This window comes from Panthera pardus, unplaced genomic scaffold (genome assembly GCF_024362965.1).
Source record: "Panthera pardus isolate Hobbes unplaced genomic scaffold, ASM2436296v1 HiC_scaffold_11, whole genome shotgun sequence".
Classification (NCBI taxonomy): domain Eukaryota; kingdom Metazoa; phylum Chordata; class Mammalia; order Carnivora; family Felidae; genus Panthera; species Panthera pardus.
In genome coordinates, this window is record NW_026526666.1 from 60998721 (window position 1) to 61023194 (window position 24474).

The 24474-nt window shown below is 37.1% G+C and overlaps 1 protein-coding gene across 6 annotated transcripts in view; it reads right to left on the reverse strand.

Moving 5' to 3' along the window:
- Positions 1 to 5: 5 nt before the first annotated feature.
- Positions 6 to 24474, reverse strand: part of PRKAA2 (protein kinase AMP-activated catalytic subunit alpha 2) — an 82163-nt gene continuing 57694 nt past the window's right edge. For 4 of the 6 annotated variants that reach the window (XM_019449152.2, XM_019449155.2, XM_019449154.2 and 1 more), the window contains 5 exons: positions 22171 to 22258; positions 19943 to 20167; positions 7422 to 7926; positions 5853 to 5979; positions 6 to 4603 (listed from right to left, as the gene is read on the reverse strand). In XM_019449152.2, coding sequence (XP_019304697.1) covers positions 4365 to 4603; positions 5853 to 5979; positions 7422 to 7926; positions 19943 to 20167; positions 22171 to 22258 — 1184 coding nt within the window. In that variant the 3' untranslated portion in view covers positions 6 to 4364. Of the gene's footprint in view, positions 4604 to 5852; positions 5980 to 7421; positions 7927 to 19942; positions 20168 to 22170; positions 22259 to 24474 lie in introns of those variants that run through there. The other 2 variants (XM_019449153.2, XM_053894859.1) reach the window with 2 other exon arrangements.

Consider the following 24474-nt stretch of genomic DNA (forward strand, 5'->3'; position numbering starts at 1 on the left):
TTAAAAAAAGGCAAAGACAGAACTTTAAAGCTCAAAGGTACCTCAGAGGCCTTTTAGTCTTTTCCTCCCACTTTAGAGGTTACAAACTGAGGTCAACATAGGTGTGACTTACTAACATTGCACATATCCCTCATCCAGAGTTTCTAATAGAGCCTCTGAGAATTATTAAAATAAATTACATTCCCCATTTAAAAAGTCACAGAGTGACAGAATGACCAGGTAAAGAAATGCCAGAATGAAAAGGTGGAGTTCTTTAAAAACGAAAACGGACAAAACTGTGAAGATGTTTAGCATTTAGATATTGAGATTTCACAGCCATTACCAGGATTTAAATTCTTAACCAGTGAATAGACAAAGATACAGTGTCCATGGTAGGCACATTCTAAGCTTTTCTATTTTATAAATGGAAGATACAGTGCTTACATTAACGGAGCATACTGCACATTAGAAGCAACAAATTCAAACAGTCAAAAAACCTGTAACTTTTTTTTTATGATTATTTTCTCAATTATGTCTCATCTACTATAAAAAACCAGTTTATGTTCCCTGAGTACAAACTGGCTAGAGAATAAGAAAAAGCAAGCCCACAATTATGTGACTATTACGGGAACCCTATTTGCAGAAAATGGAGAATTGTCTGTACTACCTACAGCCAATTCCCTTACACAGAAATACCATTACTTCTGATTAATTTGGGCTCCTATATTCTTCTTATATTTGGCTAATATCAAGAAACGCAAACACTTGAGGTTACAAAAGTGTCTCAAGTCTGTTGTTCAAAACAAAAACCCAACTTCAAATAGTTTGCTTACCTCCCTATTCAATCCAAGATGTTATCTGGTTCCTACATTAAAAGATAACAGCAATCAGATCCAAATATGATGTCCTATATAAAAGTATTTACAAAATTTTCACTGACTACACATTTGGAAATTGAGAATCAATGTCTTGAACTCACCGCCCACAGAGCCATAAGCATTAGTCACTAGTCTCTTAGGCCTTTTCTTTTACAAGTAATCTTGTTTAAGGTTTTTTAGCTATCAGTTCAACACAACACAGAATAAATTCTCCCAAACAGTTACCACAACCTGATTTAAGAAGATCAAGGTGCTATGAAACACATCCCACACACACACACAATTCTGTTTAGTCCAGCATTTATCCACAGGTTAAAATGAAACTTTTCTGATTTTGAACCATATTCTCTCCAACAACTGATGAGAAAAGAGATCTTAATTCTATTCTTAACTACTCTAATTATAGCAACCTGGGACAAAGTATTTTCCCAAGTTGCCTTTTCCCAAAGGATATTAAGTTTAAAATATAGTTAATTTGGGCAAAGCAGGGTTAAAGTTAAATGGTTTTCTTTTTTTTTCACTGAAGGACGTTTCAGTGTCTTTAATGTTCGTAATCTCTTGTCATCCTCAAGCAGGAGAGGAGCATGTAACATTTTCCAAATTTGCTCAATGGACTCGTTTTTCAGCAGACCACCTCAAGGGAATCAGTTTGGGAGTGCTATTGTAGAACTTATGGAGTCCATTTCCATGATGTGACTAAGTCTTTATAACCTAATAACAGAAGCTCTCCTCCAGAATCTTTTTTTTTTTTTTTAATGTTTATTTTTGAGAGAGAGAGAGAGCACACTTGGGGGAGGGGCAGAGAGAGAGGGAGACACAGAATCCAAAGCAGGCTCCAGGCTCTGAGCTGTCAGCATAGAGCCTGACGAGGGCTTGAACCCATGAACTGTGAGATCATGACCTGTGCTGAAGTCAGATGCTTAACTGACTGAGCCACCCAGGCATCCCTCTCCTCCAGAATCTTAACTGGAAATTCCTCCTATCCCAGATCTAACTACCACATACCACAGCTACAGTTAACCAGCTTACAAGACTGAAATGTGGGAATTTAGCAACTGATTCTTTCCCTCTTCTAATTAGCAACAAAAGCTTCCTAGGACAATGTTCTAGCCCCTTTTATAGAAGCTGGACTGAGCCCCCTGCAATCTTCTCTATGCAAAGCAATTTACTACACCTTCTAGATTCACAGAGTAGCTGCACTTTAAAATTTAAGCATACAACAACCCAAACTGCAACCCTGGTTCTCCTAAAATTCAACAGGTAACCATCAGAGTGTGAAAATAGTAAATATTTTTAATTCTCAATAAACATGATAAACATCCATATAAAATAATTTTGATGTAAGTTTTTAATATGTGACTACACTACAGTGGCTAAAATGCCACTGTAGTCCTTGCTGCTGCTTTTCCACCTTCAAAATTATTAGGGATTTTGTCCCTGGGGATAGGACTCCTCAGATTAACTCCTTATTTCTAAGGTCACCCATTCATAGTCAAGCAAATATTATGAGGCGGCCCTGTTTTTCCCAAAAGAGGTATTTACACATTTAGAGAGGCCAAAATTATGCCCTAAGCAAAATACACAGCCAGACTGCTTTCCCTGTAAAAACAACTACAGAAAGTACCCTTTGATGCCACTAGATGGCAGTCTTTCAAAGACTTAAACTTAAAACAGTTTAATGTAAACCCACCCCTCTTTCCTAAACTGGTGAACAGATTCTTTTCAATATTAAGTCAGATTTAAAAGTTCTTAACACCATTTTTAAAAAGTCCTATAAACCAATATGATGTGACACACTACAAACTCCTGACTCAAAACTACTTAAAGACAGACATGCTGATCTTCCATAAACACAAGAGGAACTTATCCTAACATTTTCATTTGCTTCTAGGTAGAAAACATCATTTTTGGCAAAGAGAAACTTGGTTTTCAAGAGCTTAATCTGTTCTGGGGTAAGTCAGGTGAATGAGAGTGTTAATTACAACACATTAAACAAATGAATAGATAAATACAAATTAGATAAATTACACATAATTTAAAAATTAAATACTTTCACTAAAACAATATAAGCAATGAGCTATTATCTACTGTGCTGTATATAGATAGGTTTCTTTTTAAACTTTAAAAAATAAAACCTGCACAAGGCAAAACAAAGAAACTGTTTGGTTTTCCTTTAAAAGCACTGGTGTGTGAATACATATTTGTATATATGTAAACAACACACATTTATTCGAGAGTTTTTTTTGTTTTGTTTTGTTTTTTTTAAATGTTTAAGGCTTCCCTACCCAAACAGCCTCAACAGTCAAGGTCAGAGACTATTAAGCTTTGGAAATACACAAAAGCCCTTAGGGCCAGAACAGTGTTTTCAAACTGGATGGCTAGAACCAAGATAGAGAACAAAGAAAGGGAACCAGAAAAAAGCTAAGTCAATCAGCTACTAAGGATCAAACCACAAAGACAATGGTAGTGGGAAGGTTAGGGAGGGGAACAGCTGCTATGACAAATTTGAACTTCAAATGAAGAATGAGCATTGTGGGATACAACAGGACAGACACAAAACTCTCCACCACATACATTAAATCCAAGATAAGAGTTCTCTTTTAAGGGACTATTGATATTTTGCTTTGTTTCATTTAACTGTCTACTTTATCATGCTTAGTGAAATACAAAAATTAATGGAGCCAAAAATAATTTGAGAAAGGTACTTTTGAAGGCATGTTTTAAAATGATGTTAAGGTTTTTCTAAAAATGATATAACATTTATGAAAAACACAAAAGTTGTTGCCATTCTGGATGTTCCAATACTGAGTAGAACACTGAAGGCTCTTAAGATAATTATTCAAGGAAATCTCCCAGCCAGTAGCTGATTATAGCTGTTTTTAAGGAACCTGGAAAAACCAGTTACCTGTTTCAGGACCACAGCCCTTCTGTTAAACAATAGGCAGTATCTGCAAACACTAAAGCCACTAGAAGAACTTGGCTTCTGAAATTTGGGGGACAAGACTTTAAGATTTCAACATTTAAATACTAACTTATATGGCCGTATTATTTTTGTTAATCTTCTTGTGCAAGAGAACGGGATGCATCAACACAACTTAAAGCCTGCTTCACTTTTTAGGAAGTAAACTGGATTTACCTACATTAAATAGTAGAGCAAAGAGGTGTTGCCAAACTATCCTTTGATGAGACGGTTCACCGGTGAAGGTGCATTAATCATCTGTAGTGAACTCACAATTTTAAATTAACAATCTTCACCGACATTCACCTACTAAAGATACTGCCTATGAATTCATCATAGGCAAAACAGAATTACAGATGTCTACAGGTAAATAAAATGTCAGACGTTTTTTGTTTTCAGTAATGTCAATGGCATTGAGTGTCCCCTGGAAATATTCATGACTCTCAATCAGTATTCCAGAGGATGTGACACCCATAAGTAAAATAATGATTTTAAGAATATATCTGATTTTCACAGTGCAATAACAAAGACAAACTAGAGAAACATCATCAACGGGCCAAAGTAGTGATCAGACTAGCACACATTTCAAAAAAATCCATGGTGTGACTGCCTAGGCGAGGTGAAACAGAAGACAGTGTGCTTCCTGTCAAGGAGCCAGTAAGAGAGCCAGAGAGTGAATGACTCTCTGCTGTTACAGAATCAAAACTTGATCTGGGTCTGTGTAAGCCAGCAGCTGAACAGGAACGCTGAGGTGTTGACGAACCAGACCTCTGCTCCATCACCTCATCTGAAACGAACCAAAGAAGAGCAAATTACATGAAAGGTGTACTTGTCTGAGACCTTCCCCTGAAGATGCTACATTCAGAACATTGAGTAAACACATCTGAACAAGCGCAACTTAATGGTTGTCATGTTTCAGAGTTCAGGGAGCAGGGGTGGCAATACCCCTTTCCTCCCACTGTCACAAGACATCACTAACCAATCACAACACTGACACGGTCAAAATGTCACCCCTAAATCCTTCTCAGTATAGTATTTGGCATCAGCCTTGAAATCAAATTGATAACCAATAGGAAGGAAGCACATCCTTGGAGGATTATTTTCTTGCAACATACCAACAAAAGGTATCGCTAAAAAAAAAAAAAAAAAAAAAATTGCCATTCTGCACATTCAGTGCACACTGCAATTGCCTGGAGGAGGCACAAGGAAAATCTTGTTAAAAGTGAAGACTTCCAATCTCCCAGGACTCACCTCTAGAGATTCTGATTTGGTAGATACGGGGGTAGTTCCCAAGTATTTGCATTGTAGTAAGAATGCTGGGTAATTCTGATAATGGTGGTCAGGGACCAAATAAATACTGCTATCGTTGGTGGTAGTTCAAGAACAAAACTTATTCTGTTGAAAACAACCTCCCCAACTCTGAACTCAGTTCTACTCTTGTCCATTCGGCACCTAACCCATGGCTTACTGTTTTTATCCCACTTGGCCCTCTGAACTCAACAACCCCATTCGGTTTGTGAAGGTTTGACTTCTGTCACATTAAGTACTTAGACACAACCCAGACCACCTCCCAATTCCTTCATCTCCTGGACATCTGGGGCAGACCAAATGGGCTGACTCCAAGCAAAGGCCCATTTGGCCAACCAGGATGAGGGAAGTTGATAAATAGGCAAGTTTAGCTATTACAACCCTAATGGTAATAACGTATGAATGGAGAAATGTGACAAAGAACCTGACAACATTAGCCAAGTTTAGGTAAAAATTACTTCCCTGTAATTCCTTACTTTGCTCCCACAGCCAGCACTTTAAGTGACTTTTTTATGCTGAGGAGGCACTTCTTTTGAAGAGGTGCTGGATTAGAGATAGTCCACATGTCTTCAATCCTTTTCATTTCACTTACATTTTTAGTTAACTCTAGATTACTAAAATACCAGTACAGAAGACCTACCCACCATGTCTTTGAGATGATTTTAACATCTTGTCAACTAGTGCCAAGTTTTATCTTCTCAGAGCTCATGCCTGCATAGCTTCCTTACCATCAATGCTTTTAAAGTCCAAAAGATAGCTTCTGTTGTCAACCAGGTAAAGCTGTAAGCTCATTTTCACATAATTGCCAGTCACTGGATTTTTCCTTCTTACACGAAGATGGTATGCATTCACTACCTAAAATGGGAAATCTTTTTTTAAGGAAAAATGTTAAAAATAACAAACCACAAAATATCTTCCTATTCTTATTGCAAATAGCCACGACTGATAGAGGTGGTGTAGAAAAGGAATTCCTGAATGACCTTTTTTTTTTTAATATATATTACATAACAGCTTCATATTTACTTAATTTCTACTGATAGTACTGTGTGTGCAAAACAACTGAAACCTAAAGGGAACTCAGGGATTATAGAGTGTCTAGCCCTCATTCTAGATATGCCTCCCCTCTAACACATCAACAGTAATTCTGGTTACCCAGCCTCAATTTGAATACTTCTCCCTATTAATATGGAGTAGAAGGAATAAAAAAGAACCAATATGTTAATGGTTTGCATTCAGCAGTATAAACAGGTACTGTCACAGAATTTAAGTATTGCAATAATCCTGTGAAGAAGTATTACTTGCCTTTGGAAGATAAGACAACTGCAGCTCAGAAAAAAGATGATCCTGGGTTTTCAAAACATCTGTCAAGTTAGTTCAAAGTTTTTTTCAGTATGGAATTTTAAAGACATTAATGTCTCTCTTTTCACTGAATTGCTTCAGAAATGTTTTTAAATGATTTTAAGGAAATATTATTTTGTTTATTCATTTCATGTACCAATAAAATGAAAAGGACTGATTTTTCAAACATGCCAAATGAATATATGCATGGTGTATTTGAATGTTTTTCTTCTTCCTTTAAAAATACATTCACAGCTTTCAAGAAAGGAACAAGAGTGAAAAAGGATATCTGAGATGGGGGAAAAAATGCTTTTCCTTCCACATATACTCAAATAGAATTATAATGAATTTGAGCACTAATTTGAAAAAAGGAAAACTGGGGGCTGAGAGTAAGAAAAACATACCATAACTAAGGATTAAAAGCACTATACAAATAAAAGAGATCTTCTCAACCTAGAGAAAAATATTTGTTGACTGAAGAAATTTATCCTGATGGTATCATCTGTATTGACCACTAGCTGCTATAGTTAGTGGGAAAAAGAAGAAATGAGAACAAAAGTTAAACATAGCATCGTTGAAGACACATGACTTTTTATTGCTATGATGCAGGCAAAAACAGATGGACAATTTTCTCAGGCGATTTCAGGTTGATGACGTTCTCTTTCTTGGCCAAGAATGCTAGTCGCTAATTCAAAAATACCATAGGTCCCCAGCATCGACAACTCTTCATCCTTAAACTTTAGTTTTGAATGTACATGGTATATTAATGAGGAAAATGGGGTTTATCATCCAGAAGCAAGATGACCACAAAATTTGTATCTAAATCAAAACTTCTATTGACCCTAAGAACTCAGTAGTTCAGAACAGCTTACTATACAAAAACACAAACATAAAAAGCAAACAAAAACCAAAAAAAACAAACCTTTTACAAATGATCTTAATATACTGCCATCTCCTACCTTCCATTCAAAATCCAGCTGCTTCATAGCTCGGTAGACTTCGGCCATAATATCATATGGTTTGCTTTGACTTCTGATTCCAAGATGCCACTTGGCTTTTTTCACAGCTAAAGATTTGGGCTTAGTTGTATTCAGCGCATCCAATGGACATCTTGCTTTAGGGCTGTCTGCTATAAGAGGTGGCATCCTTTCTGGATGAGGCTTCAGGCCTGGGGGAATATGCATGGCACTATCATCCATAAAAGAACCAGTTGGGGGACTAGAGGCGAGGTAGAACTCACTGGCTTGGTTCATTATTCTCCGATTGTCAATGATAAGATGATAAGCCACTGCAAGCTGGTCTTGAGGGTCACCACTATATAAACTGTTCATTACTTCTGATTCTGTACACTCAAATTTTTCACACACTTCTTTCACAGCCTCATCATCAATGACGTTAGCATCATAGGAAGGGTCTTCAGGAAATAAGTAACTGGGCAAATCTTGTTTAAACCATTCATGCTCTCTAGGAAAAACACCACAATACACTATTGTAAGAACATGCTTTGGCAAGTCCCAAGTAATTTATACACGGGGCAATACAATATAACAGAATCAGGAAGACCTGTTCTCTGTGTGACCCTGGCTAAGTTAATTAACCCCCACCCTTGAATAGCTATGGCTATTCAGGCTTAGGTATTTGGCTGAAATTTTCTCAGAGCCTGTCACTTCAAAGGAAACTGGCAGTGTTTGTTGCCAATGATAAAGTTCAAGCTTTAAAGCAAAATTTTAGAATTTTATACAATTTGTATCTGCCTCTACTGGTTTGACAGCTTCCTACGAAAGACTTTGCTGGTAACTTTATAGTGGTAACAATGAAAATGATTTCTAATATTGTATAATGAACATGTCACCATTTGGAAAATCTTTCTAACTCAATAACCCAGTATTTTCAAAATGACCAACACATGAGGTTACAAAATCATACAAGGATAAAACATCCACAGAACACAAAAGCAACCTGTTAATTTTAATGTAATATAGGACAAAAGTAGGCTGATACCTTTTCTCATTTGATATTGTAACTAACACGTTAAGCTTTGGCTTAATACCAAGAAGAATATCACAACCGTCTAAAAGACTATTAAAAATGTGCTTCCCTTTCCAACCACTTACTTGATGTCAGATTTTCTTCACAGACTGCAACTAACATACAACATACTGCAACAGACTGAATGAAGACAGAGACAGAAGAACCTAGCCACTGTTTCTGATTAAGCCCAAGACTTAAGAGAATCTGAAAATGTAAAATAATGCCACTCTTGTTACCATTTTCTTTTTGGTTATTTTTCAGAAAAGATATTTATTTAGATTAACATGTAGTAGCTTTAGTGTTATTTTTAAGTCAATTAAATGTTTAAGTTTCTCAGATATTGACATAACCTGCATTAAAAACACAACTCTTTAGAATTCTCAATTTTAAGACTGTAAAGGAATACTAAAACCAAAAAATTTGATAATCACTCTCCCAAATTTTATTTTCTCACACTTCTGGGCCTTTGTACATAATGTTACTGTAACCATCCTAGAATATCCCATCCCTTTTCATCTAACATGTACTATTCCTTTGAGACTGCACAAGCATTACTATTGGTAGAACTAGGCATCCCCTAAGCTAGCTAAATTCAGATCAATATATATTTTACTTGAATGCCTTCTATTGACTGATTGTTTCATTTATGAATATTAACTAAGGGTATACTCTTACATCGTATACTAAGGGTATACGATGATGGGGCATCTGGGTGGCTCAGTTGGTCAAGCATCTGACTCTTGATTTCGGCTTAGGTCACGGTCTCACAGTTTGTGGGTTCGAGCTCCATGCTAACAGAACAGAGCTTACTGGGGATTCTCTGTCCCCCTCTCTCTCTTTCTCTGCCCCTCCCCTACTAACACTCTCTCTCTAAATTAAATAAAATAAATAAATAAATAAATAAATAAATAAATAAACAAACAAACAAACAAACAAACAAACATTTAAAAAAAATTTTAGGGGTGCTTGGGTGGCTTAGTTGGTTGGGCATCCGACTTCAGCTTAGACCACAATCTCACGGCTTGTGAGCTGGAGCCCGGCGTCGGGCTCTGGGCTGACAGCTCAGAGCCTGGAGCCTGCTTCGGTTTCTGTGTCTCCCTCTCTCTCTGTCCCTCCCCCACTCGTTCTCATTCTAAGATAAACATTAAAATTTTTTTAAAAAAATAAATAAAAGTAAGTTTTAAGGTTATCCTATGGCAAAAGGACTCTCATCCTCACAGAGATTATATTCTAGCTGAATACAGATAAAATATTCACAAAAATAAATATACAGTTACAAATACACAAACATGAAAATCCTGTGATAAAGATTCTAGGTGGAAAGCACAGTGTAAAATAAGAATGTAAAAATCACAATGGGATGCGTGTAATTAGGGAAGCTACTCTGAGTGGTATTTAAGCAGATAACAGAATGATTAGATATCAGCTAAGCAAAGAGCTACGAACAGGTATTCCCAGCAAAAGAAACAATATATGTAAAGACCGAGACAAGAAACAGCTGTGCCATGTTCAAGGAGCAGGAGGACTGAGGCCACTACCATGAAAACATGAGTTGCAGGTTAGAGGGTCAAAACATACCAGATATTTCTGACAGCTATAGGCTGTAAGAAAGATTTTGGGCCGAGAACTTATGCCTGATGAAAATCACTGAAAGAATTTAGAGAGACAGGGATGACAGTGACATGATCTAATTTGCATTCTATAAAGATCATTCTGCTTGTGATATAGAAATTGAATTGAAAAGACAAAAATAATGATGATGTCGATGATGGTGTGCCAGGCCCCGAGGGTGATCCAAAGATGAATCTTCCATAGCCTCTAGTAGATCTTTGTATTTAACACTCACACTTTCTTATAGGTGTTGATTTTTTTTCTGAATCTTACCCACTAAACTCAGAGCTCCTTGAAACAGGGATCATGCCTTATTTAGCTATATTCCATTACCCAATACAGTGTAAACAAATGCTCAGTAAATGCAAAATAAATAAATGATGAATACATTAAGTATGAAAACCGAAATGAATTCATTAATGTGTTTCTTTCCTGTATCAGACTAAGTACCCAAGGCTTAATAATAAAAATGTGAGATGTTAATTTTTTCAAAAGAAAGAGAACATAAGAAATTATATGTCTAACATTTTTAAAACATCAATGACAAATAGAGAAGATGAGCACTTTTGAATGAACTCCAAAAATTCACTCTTCCATACAGGCATTAAGATTACTAGCAAAAATTATCAAAGTCGACTTTTCCAGTACTCTGGAAATTAACCAAAAGCCTGCAAAAACCTTAGAGGTATTTACTCAGGAAAACAGCTGAGTAAAAACAGTGAGATGTGGGACATTTTAAACTGCCCTATGTCCATCTTCCTTTCCCCCATTTTCCATGGTAGCCTTGAAAACCAACAGCGTCACAATCATGGTAGCCCAGAAAACTGGCAGCCTAGCAACCACTAAGGGGAAAAAGGTTTGGAATTAGAGCAGAATAGGTTTAGAATTCTCCAAAGTCCTAGCCCCACAGAACTGTCACTATTTGACATGTCTTGCAGTTCCCTGAAAATCTCCACTTTGCAAGCCTTGTCTTGATCTGACCTGATTCAAAGCTCCCTCACTGCAAACAGCCTTCTCCCCAGGGCACTTGTCAAAAACAACCAATGGCAACTGTCTCACATCCCTGCTGCCTAAAGAGGCAATAAGAGTTGGAGCAAGTAAGAAGCTAACCAAAAACCTTAAAATGAAAACTTCAGGAATAAGGGTTCCACTGGAATCTGTGAAATACTCTAATACATTCCTGGGACTAAAGAAGGCCAGGTACATATGCAGGGCTGTACGCATGCCCAAGAAAGACCCTAATTTATAATTAGTGGCTCACTTGGAGCCTCGATGCTGACAGAGAGTAAAGCCTAAAGCCGGGTTAACGAGCTTCTCGTTGGAGCAATGAAGACATGCACACGGAGTCTCTCAGCAAAGGCTGGGAGAGTTATTAGATCAAGACATTCAACGGAAGCTCTAATAATTAGCTGACCATTAAGCTAACCAAGCAGAGATTTCAGGGGCCAACCATGACAAAGAATAAAAAATTTATGGAATTAGTTCAATAAAATCACTCAACAAGAAGAGCAACAACATACAAGAATTACAAACTCTAGGCATACACCCACAAGAAATGGAAACGTGTGACCATAAAACACTTGTACACAGATGTGCATGGCAACGTTATTCTTAAGAGCCAAAAAGTGGAAGTAATTCAAGTATCCACTAACTGATGGATGGATAAACAAAATGTAGTGTATCTATACAATGGAGTATTGTTCAAGGAAAAAAAGGAATGAAGAACTGATAGATGCTACATCATGAATGAACCTTGAAAACATTATGCTATGTGAATGTAGCAAGACTCAAAAGGCTACATGCTCTATGATTCTATGTATATAAAACTTCCAAAATAGGCAAATAGGTAAAGGCAGAAAGTAGATTACTGGCTTCCAAGGGATAAAAGGAGGGGAAAACATGTAATGACTGTTAAAGGGTATAGAGTTTCTTTTAGGGAATTAGAAAATGGTGATGACTGTACAACTTGGCAAATACACTAAGAATGACTGAATTACAGAATTTAAAGGAGCAAACTTATGCTATATGAATTACACTAATAAAATAAATAAATGCTTAAAAATAATAACTAGAGAAATAATGTACATTTTTAATTTTTTTTTGACACTTATTTATTTTTGAGAGACAGATCATGGGTCAGGGAGGGGCATAGAGAGGGAGGGAGACACAGAATCCAAAGCAGGCTCCAGGCTCTGAGTGATCAGCACAGAGCCCAACATGGGGCTCAAACCCACGGACCACAACATCATGACCTGAGCTAAAGTCAGACGCTTAACTGACTGAGCCACCCAGGTGCCCCCACATTTTTTTTTAATTCATTCATTTAGACAAAGGACCATAATTCTTTACCATAAGAAAACTGCCAGTTAAAAAGTCATACTCCCAGTTTTTGATTTTCAGGAGTCAATTCCTGAATTAACTCTATCAATGGAACCAGTAACCAGAATGTTTATGAGGGTTCACCCGAGACAAAATCAGTTCATTTCCAATGGGTTACTACTGCACAGCCATCAGAAATTAAGTCTTTCTATCACTACTATCTGATACCCAATTCTGATACATGACTTAACACTAAATGAGTTATGGAGACACACACATGAAAATGAAAACACAACCATCTAAAATCTCTGAGATGCAGTGAAAGCAATTCTAAGAGGGAAATATATAGCAACACAGGCCTACCTCAGTAACTAAGAAAATAAATAAATACACACTCAGGTAAACAATCTAATGTTCCTCCTAAAGGAACCAGAAAACGAAGAACAAAGTCAAAGGTGAGTTAGAGCATATAATAAAGATAAGATTAGAAATAAATGACATAAAGACTACAAAACAATAGAAAAAAATAAATGAAATCAAGAGCTGGTTCTTTGAAATGATAAATAAAATTGATAAACCCTTAGCCAGACTCATAAGGAAAAAAAAAGAAAAGGCCCAAATAAAATCAGAAACAAAAGAGAAGGACTACCAACTGACACCACAGAAATATAAGGAATTATAAGAGAATATTACACCAACTTATATGGCAACAAATTGGATAACCTAGAAGAAATGGATAAATTCCTAGAAAGATACAATCTTCCAAAACTAAATCAGGATGAAATAGAAAACCTAAACAAACCAAACAAATATATAAGACTGAATTCATAATCAAAAACTACCAAAAAATAAAAGTCCAGTATCAGATGGATTCTATAAAACATTTAAAGAAGAGTTAATACCTATTCTCCTCAAACTATTCCAAAAAATAGAAGAGGAAGGAAAGCTTCCAAATACATTCTACAAGGCCAGCATTACCCTGATACCAAAACCACACAGACATTACAAAAACAGAAAACTACCAGCCAATATCCCTGATGAACACAGACATATAAATCTTAATAAACAGCAAACCACATTTAACAACACATTAAAGGGATCACTCACCACAATCAAGTGGGATTTATTCTGGGGGATGCAAGGATGTTTCATTATTTGTAAATCAATCACCCAAATACATGACATCAACAAAACAAAGAATAAAAATCAAATGATCATCTCATTTGACAAAATTCAGTATCTGTTCATGATTAAAAAAAAAAAACAACAACAAAGTGGGTTCAAAAGGAATAGATCTCAACATGATAAAAAGCCATATATGAAAAACCCACTGCTAACATCATACTCAATGGTGAAAAACCAAGAGCTTCCCCCCTAAGATCAGGAACAAGACAAGGATGTCTACTCTTACCACTTTTATTCAACATAGTACTGGACATCCTAACTATAGCTATCAGACAAGAAATGGAAATAAAAGGGATCCATAATGATAAAGAAGATATCAAACTGTCACTATTTGCAGATGACATGGGAGTAACATTAAAAAATCCTAAAGACTCCAACAAAAAACTACTAGAATAAATCAGTGAAACTGCAGATACCTAGAAATCAGTCACATTTCTACACACTAATAATAAAGTACTAGCAAGAGAAATTAAGAAAACAATTCCATTTAGAACTGCACCAGAAATAATAAAATACCTATGAATAAATTTAACCAAGGAAGTGAAAGACCATGCTCATAGACTGGAAGAATGAAAAAAAAAATTTTTTTTTTATTTATTTGCTTTGAGAGAGAGAGAACGTGTGCACACACCCATGAGCAGGAAACGGCAGAAAGAGAGGGAGAGAGAGAGAATCCCAAGCAGGCTCTGCACTGTCAGCAGATCTCATGATCCATGAGATCATGACCTGAATCAAGATCAAGAGTCAGATGCTTAACTGACTGAGTCACCCAGATGCCCCAGAATGAATATTGTTAAAATGTCCATACTACCCAAAGCAATCTACAGGTTAAAATACCAACAGCATTTCTCACAGAACTAGAACAATCTTAAAATTTGTGTGCAACTATAAAAGACCTCAAATAGCCAAAGCAACGTTGAGAAAGAAAAATAAAGCTGGAAGTATCATAAGCCCAGATTTCAAGATATGCTATAAAGCAAGAGTGATCAAAACAGTATGGTACTGGCACAAAAAGAGGCACACATATCAATGGAACAGAATAGAGAGCCCAGAAACAAACCTATGCTTACATGGTCTATTACTCTATAACAAAGGAGGCAAGAATATATAACGAGGAGAAGACATTCTCTTCAATAAATGGTGCTGGGAAAACTGGACACCTACATGTAAAAGAATGGAACTGGACCACTTTCTAACACCATATACGAAAATAAACTCAAAATGGATTAAAAACCTAAATGTGAGATCTGAAACCATAAAATTCCTAGAGGCAAACACAGGCAATAATGTCTCTGACACTAGCCAAAACAACATTTTTCTAGATATGTTTCCTAAGGCAAGGGAAACAAAAGCAAAAATAAACTATTGGGACTACATCAAATAAAAAGCTTTTGCACAGTGAAAGAAACCATCAGCAAAACACAAAGGCAACCTACCAAATGGGAGAAGATACTTGCAAATTATATATCCAATAAAGGGTTAATATTCAAACTTTATAAAGAACTTATACAACACAACACCAAAAAACAAAAAATGAAAAACAAAACAAAACAAAAACAAAACAAAAACAAAACAAACAAAAACAAAAAACAATCAATTAAAAAATAGGCAGAGGACCTGAATAGACATTTTACCAAAGACGACTAAGAGATGGCCAACAGACACATGAAAAGATGCTCAACCTCTGTAATCAGGGAAACCACAATCAAAACCACAACAAGGTATCACCTTACAACACAGTAGCAAAAATCAAAAGATAAGAAACAGTAAATGTTGGCAAGGCTTCAGAGAAAAAAGAACCCTTACACACTGCTGCTGGGAATATAAACTGGTATAGCCACTGTGAAAAACAGAACAGAGGTTCTTCAAAAAATTTGAAAGATATTTTAAATTCTCTAGGTATTTACCTAGAGAAAACAAAACCACTAATTCAAAAAATATATAAGCACTCCTATGTTTACTGCAGCATTATTTACAATAGCCAAGATATGGAACCATCTGAGTATCACAGACAAATGGATAAAGAACATGGGATACACATGTACAATGGAGTATTACACAGCCTTAAAAAAGGATGATATTGTGCCATTTGCAACAAAATGAATGGACTAAGTGAAGTAAATCTGAGAAAAATAAATACATGATTTCACTCATAAGTGGAATCTAAAAAAGGAAATGAATAAACAAATTTTAAAAAGCAGAATCAGACCGATAAATAGAGAAGAGACAGCTGCCAGGGAAGGGGGGGTGGTGGTAGGGGGTATGGGCAAAGTGAAAAGGCAAGAGGGGGACGCAGGCTTCCAGTTAAGGAATGAACACATCACAGCAATAAAAGGCACAGCACAGGGAATATAGTCAATGATGTTGTAATAGCATTCTATGATAACATACGGCAGCTACGCTTGTGGTGAGCATAGCATAACATACAGAGAAGCTGAATCACTATGTTGTTTACCTAAGACTAACGTAACAGTGTGTGTCAACCATACTCAAAAACATTTTTTAAAAGGAGACCAAATGAGTTATAAAGAATATCAAATTTTAGAAATTTCACAATGTGTCCAAATTTCTTCAACTGCAGCTAAAAGGTTCCTACATATTAACACCATGTGCTGGACACTGTTCTAAGAGCTTTAATTATATTAGGTTGAATGTCTGCAGTTTCTGATATTCAGCTGTTTTTAGACCTACGGAAAAAATTCACATAGCTCAACCTAAGACTTTCCTCCCACCAAATCCACTATATATGATGTAACAAAAGCACAGAAAGAATAAGTAGTATGCTGGTAGTTAGTAAACAGAATAATTAGGATTAATACTAAAACAGTTGAACTTCAGACCCTTCACTTTTAATCACGTTGTATTAACTGTTATTATTAATTATTAGTAATAAGAGTAATACTAAGCTTAAGGCACTTGGGAGAATACAAAAATGTTATTTCATGAAGACAATGTCTGTCTTGTCTATCACTATATTCCCAGAACTTAGCCTAGGGCCTTGAACAGAATAAATACTAAATAAATAGTTACTGAATAAATAAAAGCAAAAATGATTAAATGAATGAATGAATACTGAGATACATTTTCTAACCTCCAATCGCTTACCACCTTATAAGAAAAATAAGACCTACATGGAATAACCATAAGAAGATAGTAGCATAACAACTCAGGGTGCAGGGACACAGGCACCCCAACCCCAAGGCCCACACCACCAGGACCACAGCAGAAGGGAAGTTCTGCTCTAAGTGCTCAATAAGCTGGTGGGCTAAGTCATCCACGTGTGGGTGTTTCTGGTCCCCCACCACCTATCAGCCTGGGAGACGCATCTGTGTCGCAGAGACCAAGGTGTGCTATGGAGGGGAGACCCTGTGGGACACCTCCTCTTTGCAGCCAGCCCAACTCCACAATGAATGCCACAGTGGGGCACAACCTGGCTCTTGGAGGTTGGCAGGTAACTGCTGTATGCAGTCAGATTTGAAACCCTGGTGGGTCAATACACACCCCATACCTTCCACAGTATCAGATAAAGCACCTCTGAGCTTGTGTTAAGTTCAGCTGGGCCACAAAACCACTAGTAAGTGTGAGAATAAAGGGAAACATAGCTAAAAGAGAGCAGGGACACTAGAAGGGGGAGCCCTACCACTCAGTATCATTTACAGAGCCCATCGGGGTACTGATCACGACTGTGATGCAGCCAGTGAGAAACTGTCATCACTCTGATCTCTTGCTGTTCTCCAGTGGATTTTGGTTCAGAAAAATCCCTCCCAGATTTTTTTTTCCATGAAATAAAGTTCCTTTGCTTAAAAAAAAAAAAAAAAAAAAAAAAAAGAATGCACTAGCATAACAGGGGCACCTCAGTCAGTTAACCATACGACTTTGGCTAAGTCATGATCTCATGGTTCGTGAGTTCGAGCCCCGCATCAGGCTCTGTGCTGACAGCTCAGAGCCTGGAGCCTGCTTCAGATTCATTCATTCATATTCTCTCTCTCTCTCTCTCTCTCACTTCCCCCCGCTTCCCTCTCCCTCCTTCTCTCTCTCTGCCTCTACCCCATTCACACTTTCTGTCAAAAATAAATAAACGTTAAAAAAAAACCAAAAACAAAAAAAAAAGAATTCCCATACATTAAAAAACTGAATTTGGATAAATAAAAAATGATAGAAACTATAAATTCAAGTTATTAGTTTGAGAACAGAAATGAATGCCATTATTTTTTTATAACTGGGAGTTTGTACTTGTACTGACTACTATTTTATGTCAACTACATATGCACAAATTACTTCATCCTAAGACTTTTATTTACATTTTCGTCTAAAGCTTGTAAATATACAACTATTGGTTTTAACACAAGTGGAATCAGTACTTTTCCTATTCTAAATGTATGTGCTGACAGAAACAGGTGCAAATATATGTATCAGCGTCTCTAATTTTCTTTCTAAGGAAAAGACAATTAAGTGACCAAGGTGCTTGACTGGCTCAGTCCATACAGCATGTTGACTCTTGATCTCAGGGTTGTGAGTTTAAGCCCCAAGCTGGGCATAGAGCTTAATGTTAAAAAAAAAAAAAAAACAAAAAAAAACAAACAAAACAAAAACTGTAAACACAAAAGGTTTTTTTCCTACTAACTTCATTTCCATAACTAAAGTTGGTGCTAATTTACAATCACACGTTTATTTTATGTATGAGGCCTGGAACACTGAAGAAAGCCTAGGGGAGAAAAACAGTATACAAATGGAAAAGCAATCAGTCCCTGCTTGCAGAAGAGATCAGCAGCTACCACGTAAAAAACTACTCCATTTAAACATTCCAAGAGTCACAGGTCTCTACACAGCCATTCCGGCTTGTAAGAGGAGAGATTCTGGAGAGACGGTAACAGAATGTGTTTGTAAATAAATAACTGATGAAATGTTAGGTAAAAACAAAAAAACCCCTAGGAAACGTAACACAGTAAGTAAAAAGTAGAAGGTAAAGAATTACCACGGCTTGTGTATGCTAGATAAAGGTCCTATTCACAGTAACACTGCAAGCTCCAAAGTTTCTCACGTAACAAGAAATCCTTCACAGCCCTAGCTTATTTTTTTATTCAAAATCTTAGCAAAACTTTTAATGCTTTATTTCATCAACCATATGTAAAATACATAAATCTCACCCTGTATTCCATTTGAAATTTATTCACTTTTTTTTTAAGTTTATTTATTTTCAGAAAGAGAGAGAGAACATATGCATGTGTACACAGGGGAGGGGCAAAGAGAGAGGGAGAGAGAGAGAATCTCAAGCAGGCTCCACAATGTCAGCACAGAGCCTGAAGCAGGGCTCAAATCCCACAACTGTGAGTGAGATCATGACCTGAGCCCAAATCAAGCGCTGGACGCTTAACCGACTGAGCCACCCAGGCACTCCTGAAATTTATTCAAATGGTTTCTCAACATATACTACATTCGTGGGCCTTCTAGCATTGTGTGTACTAAGATGAGTAAGACACTCTCTCTACCCTTATGGAGTTATAATTTAGGACTGGAGGAAGACGCACTGAGTAATAGCTAGATACGAAGCGATAATGAAAAAATAAAACCACGAACAAAATGTGGAAATCACGGAAGTGGAAGCAACTAACGCTGCCTGGAGGAATCAGAAGTAATTTCACAAGGGAGATGCTAAGTAAGAATTATAAAGGATGGATGGAAATCTACAGGGTCAAAAAAGGCAGAAGACGAATCAGAGACAATAATATAAATTAAAACATGAAGGCATAAAATATGTTTTTTGAAGAACAAGGAGAAGCTGAATGTAGCTGAGGCACTGATACCAGTGTGTGGTGGTAAGTGCAGGAGTGAGGCTTCAGGAGAAGGAAATGGAGCCTTATTAGGAAGGGCCTTTGAGGATTTGCTGCTTAAGCTAAAAAGTTTAGAAAACAATCTGAAATATTTAAAAAGATCAGGGCACCTGGGTGGCTCAGTCGGTTAAGCGGCCGACTTCGGCTCAGGTCGTGATCTTGCGGTCCGTGAGTTCGAGCCCCGCATCCGGCTCTGTGCTGACAGCTCAGAGCCTGGAGCCTGTTTCAGAATCTGTGTCTCCCTCTCTCTGACCCTCCCCCATTCATGCTCTGTCTCTCTCTGTCTCAAAAATAAATAAATGTTAAAAAAATTTAAAAATAAAATAAAATAAAATAAATAAAAAAATAAAAAGATCAGTGACCTGATCAGGTTTGTGTAAAAAGGAAAGCAAAATTCCTATGCTATTAAGTGTTACAGAGACTAACATAAAGCAGGCACCCAATTAGTGTTATTATTATTAATACTACAAAATGCACGTAACAGTCACAAAAAGAATAATCACCTTATATCTTTGATAGTTGCCCGTTTCAGGGGGTCAACCTGCAGCATATGCATCAACAGAGTGGCAACAGAACGATTGAGATATTCTGGGATATAAAAAACACCCCCTCGGATCTTCTTAAATAACGTAGGTACATGCTCATCGTCAAATGGGAGGGTGCCACAAAGGAGAGCATACAAGATAACACCACAGCTCCAGATATCAACTTCAGGACCTGCATACAATCTAAGAAAAAGGATGACAAAAACCTGAAATACAAGTACCACTTTTTCTCATCTCCATGTACACCCTGTTTCTTCATATACATATTACAGACTCAGTCTATACTGATTTACAGGCCTTCAATGAGGACCATGACCACACTCCCAACAGTCAATACTTGTTCCCGTAGAGAATTGGTCTATGCAATTACTATTCAAGTTTTCCAAAAGAAAGCAGTATTTTTCTTTGTCACAAACTCACTTAACTTACTAATTGACTAATTAAAAAAAAATAAAACAGGGGCGCCTGGGTGGCTCAGTCAGTTGAGCGACCGACTTCGGCTCAGGTCATGATCTCACGGTTTGTGAGTTTGAGCCCCATGTCAGGCTTTGTGCTGACAGCTCAGAGCCTGGAGCCTGCTTCTGATTCTGTGTCTCCCTCTCTCTCTGCCCCTCCTCCACTCATGCTCTCTCTCTGTCTCAGAAATAAATAAACATTAAAATTTTTTTTTTAAAAAATAAAACATACTATGGTTGAATTTTTATGGAAACATCAAAGTAGATAACCATAAACTTGAAAAAAACAATACTATAATGTATACGTTAAATCCTTTTATCATAAAACTACAATAAAGAAAATGCATATACAACAGAATTTTTATCCCTGACATGCATATTTTTTACGGAATATTTGAAACATTACAATGCCTAACTAGTCCTACAGCCATCTCTTTGACAGTACTTGTCCTGTATAACATTATCCTGAGTATGACTTTCATTCCAATCACTTGTTAGGTTAACTCACAGGACTAAGGTTAGCTTTGTTACACATAACCTATGCCTGGAATATTAGTTCTTTCTTCTCTCACCTACATAAAAAATATTAAAATGCTCCTGATAGCACACTGACAAACTCAAACCTAGGTCTGAGGTAACAAAGTAAATCTATGTTATTCCAATTAAAAGAATATAATCCACTTCAAAATGGTGCTGCCCATCATTTATATCATTTGCTGTACTGTCCAAAACTCCTATATCTGTTCCTTGCAATAATAACTTTTCTGTATTTTCTCTCAGAGAATTCTGTTAAGTTTTTAAACAGACACTGGTCACTGTAGAAAGTCTTCAGTTTATCACTGCAATCTGTATGAACATTTTTTCTATATACCAATGGGTAAGCTCCAATCTCTACTTGTACAGTTTAATTTCATGAAGTGACAATACTGTACCCCCAAAACCTCATTGTTCTAAAAACAAAACATGAAATAATGGTCTATATAGTACCTTATTAAAAATGTTAATTATTATTTAAGGACTGTCTGATAGGAATGCTTGAATATAGCAAATGCTCTTATCTGTACTTTATCAAAATAAAATCAATATTTCTTTCAGTCATTTTTTTAATGGAAAAACTCCCTTAAAATTTTTTTCAATAATTTAGCATCATCACAGACTCATGGAACTTTGAGAACAGACAGAACAAAAGCTCACCTAAGGGTTTTATGATCATCGATATACTTCTTATCTGTTCCTTCAGCACTTTACTCTTTGCTTACATCTTTATTTTATACTCTCTTCTTTTCCTTGCAATGTCTCAGTGACTCACTTTACACCTCTGCACTCTGCACCCGGGAACCTAGGTGTTTTACATATTGCCCGCATATATAGGACCAGGGACACTAATATTGTCCTATCAGGAACTTAATGCTTGAATTCTTTTGTGTTTCCAACAAACACAACACTTATTCTCTGTTATTACTATATCAGTAATACTATCAAAAATAACTAGGAATAAAAATAATTACACCTGGAAAAAAGAAAAAATCATTAAATATACTCATAACAAAATCTAAACTGCTTAAAAAATTGTTTAATAAAACTATTCTCTCTTAAAGAATTGAAAAATCCAAAGGACAATTTGTTCCTACTGTGTTAATCTTATCCTCTAAACAGAATATATCATAATTAAATGTTATTAAGATGAACAAAAGATTATGAAAAGTTTACTCTCCACCCATCTATTATTACCTGCCTGAGATGACTTCAGGTGCTGCATAATTGGGAGATCCACAACTAGTTCGCAGAAACTCACCATCCGACATCATATTAGACAATCCTGAAAATAAGAGTAACGTTTACTTCATGCTAGATATTTTTAAAAGTAGATATAAGTACGAGGGAAAATATCAAGTCTTTAATGTCCTATACATATTTTTTAATTATTAGAAAAAAAGTAGTGGAAAGTATTTGTTAGACTAGAAAAAAACATTCCAGCATGCTTAAGCTCTAAAAGATAAAGCACATCATGTATGATTCGAATTCCTTTTTCTAAATAAAAATCTTGATTCACCTGACAAATATGAGGTTGTTCTAAATTATATGAACTCTTCTAAACATAAAAGCAACAAAATATTATTTGCCCATTTCTACAGTTGAAAGAATGAAATGGAGCCTATTACTTTTTGTCCTATGCTCTCAAAGCCTTTAAAAATAAAATCTCTAAGTAGAAATCAGACAGGTTCTTATTTATAAAAATTATGTTCCAAAAGCTTTTAATTTGGAAAGCTTATATTCAACACAGAAAAAATAATCTACTGAACCAAAAATCTAACTGGACTATAATATTAAAGAGTTTTTTTTGATTTACAAAAGAGAAGGGGCACCTTTTAAAGTTTTTTTTTGGGGGGGGGGGAAGGAGTCAACATAGCAGAGCTATAAGTAGGGGGACCCAAAGTTCCCTCGTCCTTCAAACACAGCAATACTGAGGCCAGAAGACGGAATTCCAAGAATCCAGGCTACAGAGTGACAGAAGTATCTCTAGGGGCCCACAGGGACAACTTGGTGGTCCATAGGTGTGTGACTGTCAACTGGGAGAGAGAAAATGGGTGGCATAGGCACAGAGGAGAGGGATCCCTTTCTCTGGAGAGACAAAAGGAAGAGAAAGAGAGGCTGTGGAAGTGTAGGGCTGTATTTGGACAAGAGAAAAACCACAGACCGGGGAATAGAAAAAATAGAGAAAGAACCAATATCCAACACGATCCAGGGTTGCAGGTCTTTCTCCGGACTGGAGCCTGCCGCCCTGTATGCACGCCTGGGGAGGAGGAGAGCCAGACCCAGGCTTGGTAGCGAGCTCAGGGGCGCAGTCGGAGAGAGTAGCCCCCTCCCTTGAGTGCTGTGGGAAGAAGGTATATATCCACTCTAAAGACAAAAGACCCTGCAGACACCTGCCACCCAGGCCCAGAGCGGCACTACCCCAGAACTGGGGCGCACGGAGCACGATCCTTTATGACATCAGGGGCTGAATTTAGCCAAGTGCCTGGGAGGTGCAGGAGATGGTGGAGTGGGACAAACTGGCCCTCTTGTGTCTGCACGGCACTGTGTGGACAGCCTTAACAGAGCAGTGGGAGACATCTGGTCTGGGGAGGAGAGACAGGGGTGTCCCCATTTTTCTCCCCATCGCCAACAAGGTTGGGCTTCAGGGAAGGGACAACGGACCCACAGTGCAGGCAGGACCTGCCTACACCAAACCACGCCCCTTCGTGCCTGGTAAATGCATATCTACGGAAGCGAGACTGACACTGAAGCAGACAGTGTTCCAGACCAGCACCGCAGTCACAGGTTCCAAGGCACCATCAGGTATCAGTCCAGTGGTTTTGCATTTTCTGATTTGACTCTTGGTCAGTTCTTATTTTATATAATTTTTTTTTCTTCATTCCTTTTATTACTTCTAATTCTGATTGGTTTATTTAAGCAGATAATTTTTAATCCATTCTTTTTACATCTCTTCTGTATCTTTTTCTTTTTTTTAAATGTTTATTTATTTATTTATTTATTTATTTATTTATTTTGAGAGACAGAAAAAGAGCAGGGGAGGGGCAGAGAGAGAGAGGGAGACAGAGAATCCCAAGTAGGCTCCACAGCTGTCAGCACAGAGCCCAATGTGGGGCTCAAACCCATGAACCATGAGATCATGACCTGAGCCTAAGGCAGATGCTTAACCAATTGAGCCACCCAGGCACCCCTGTATCACCTTCTCTATTTTCCTCTCTCTCTCTCTCTCTCTCTCTGGATTAAGCAATATAGCTTCTCTGATTCTCTACCTGGTCAATTTTTTGGTTGCTGTTCTTTTCTTTTTAACCACCCGTCATTTCTCTCTTTGTATGGGATAAGGCTTCTTCCACCACCACACCCATTTTTAAATTTTTTTCAGAGTTACTTCAATGAACAAATCAAAGCACGCCTAGTAGAAGGGCCAAACTACCATTACAGGTAACGACATAAAGCAGCCAGGGTCACAACAACAGAGAGCATGCAACACACTCCAAAAACACC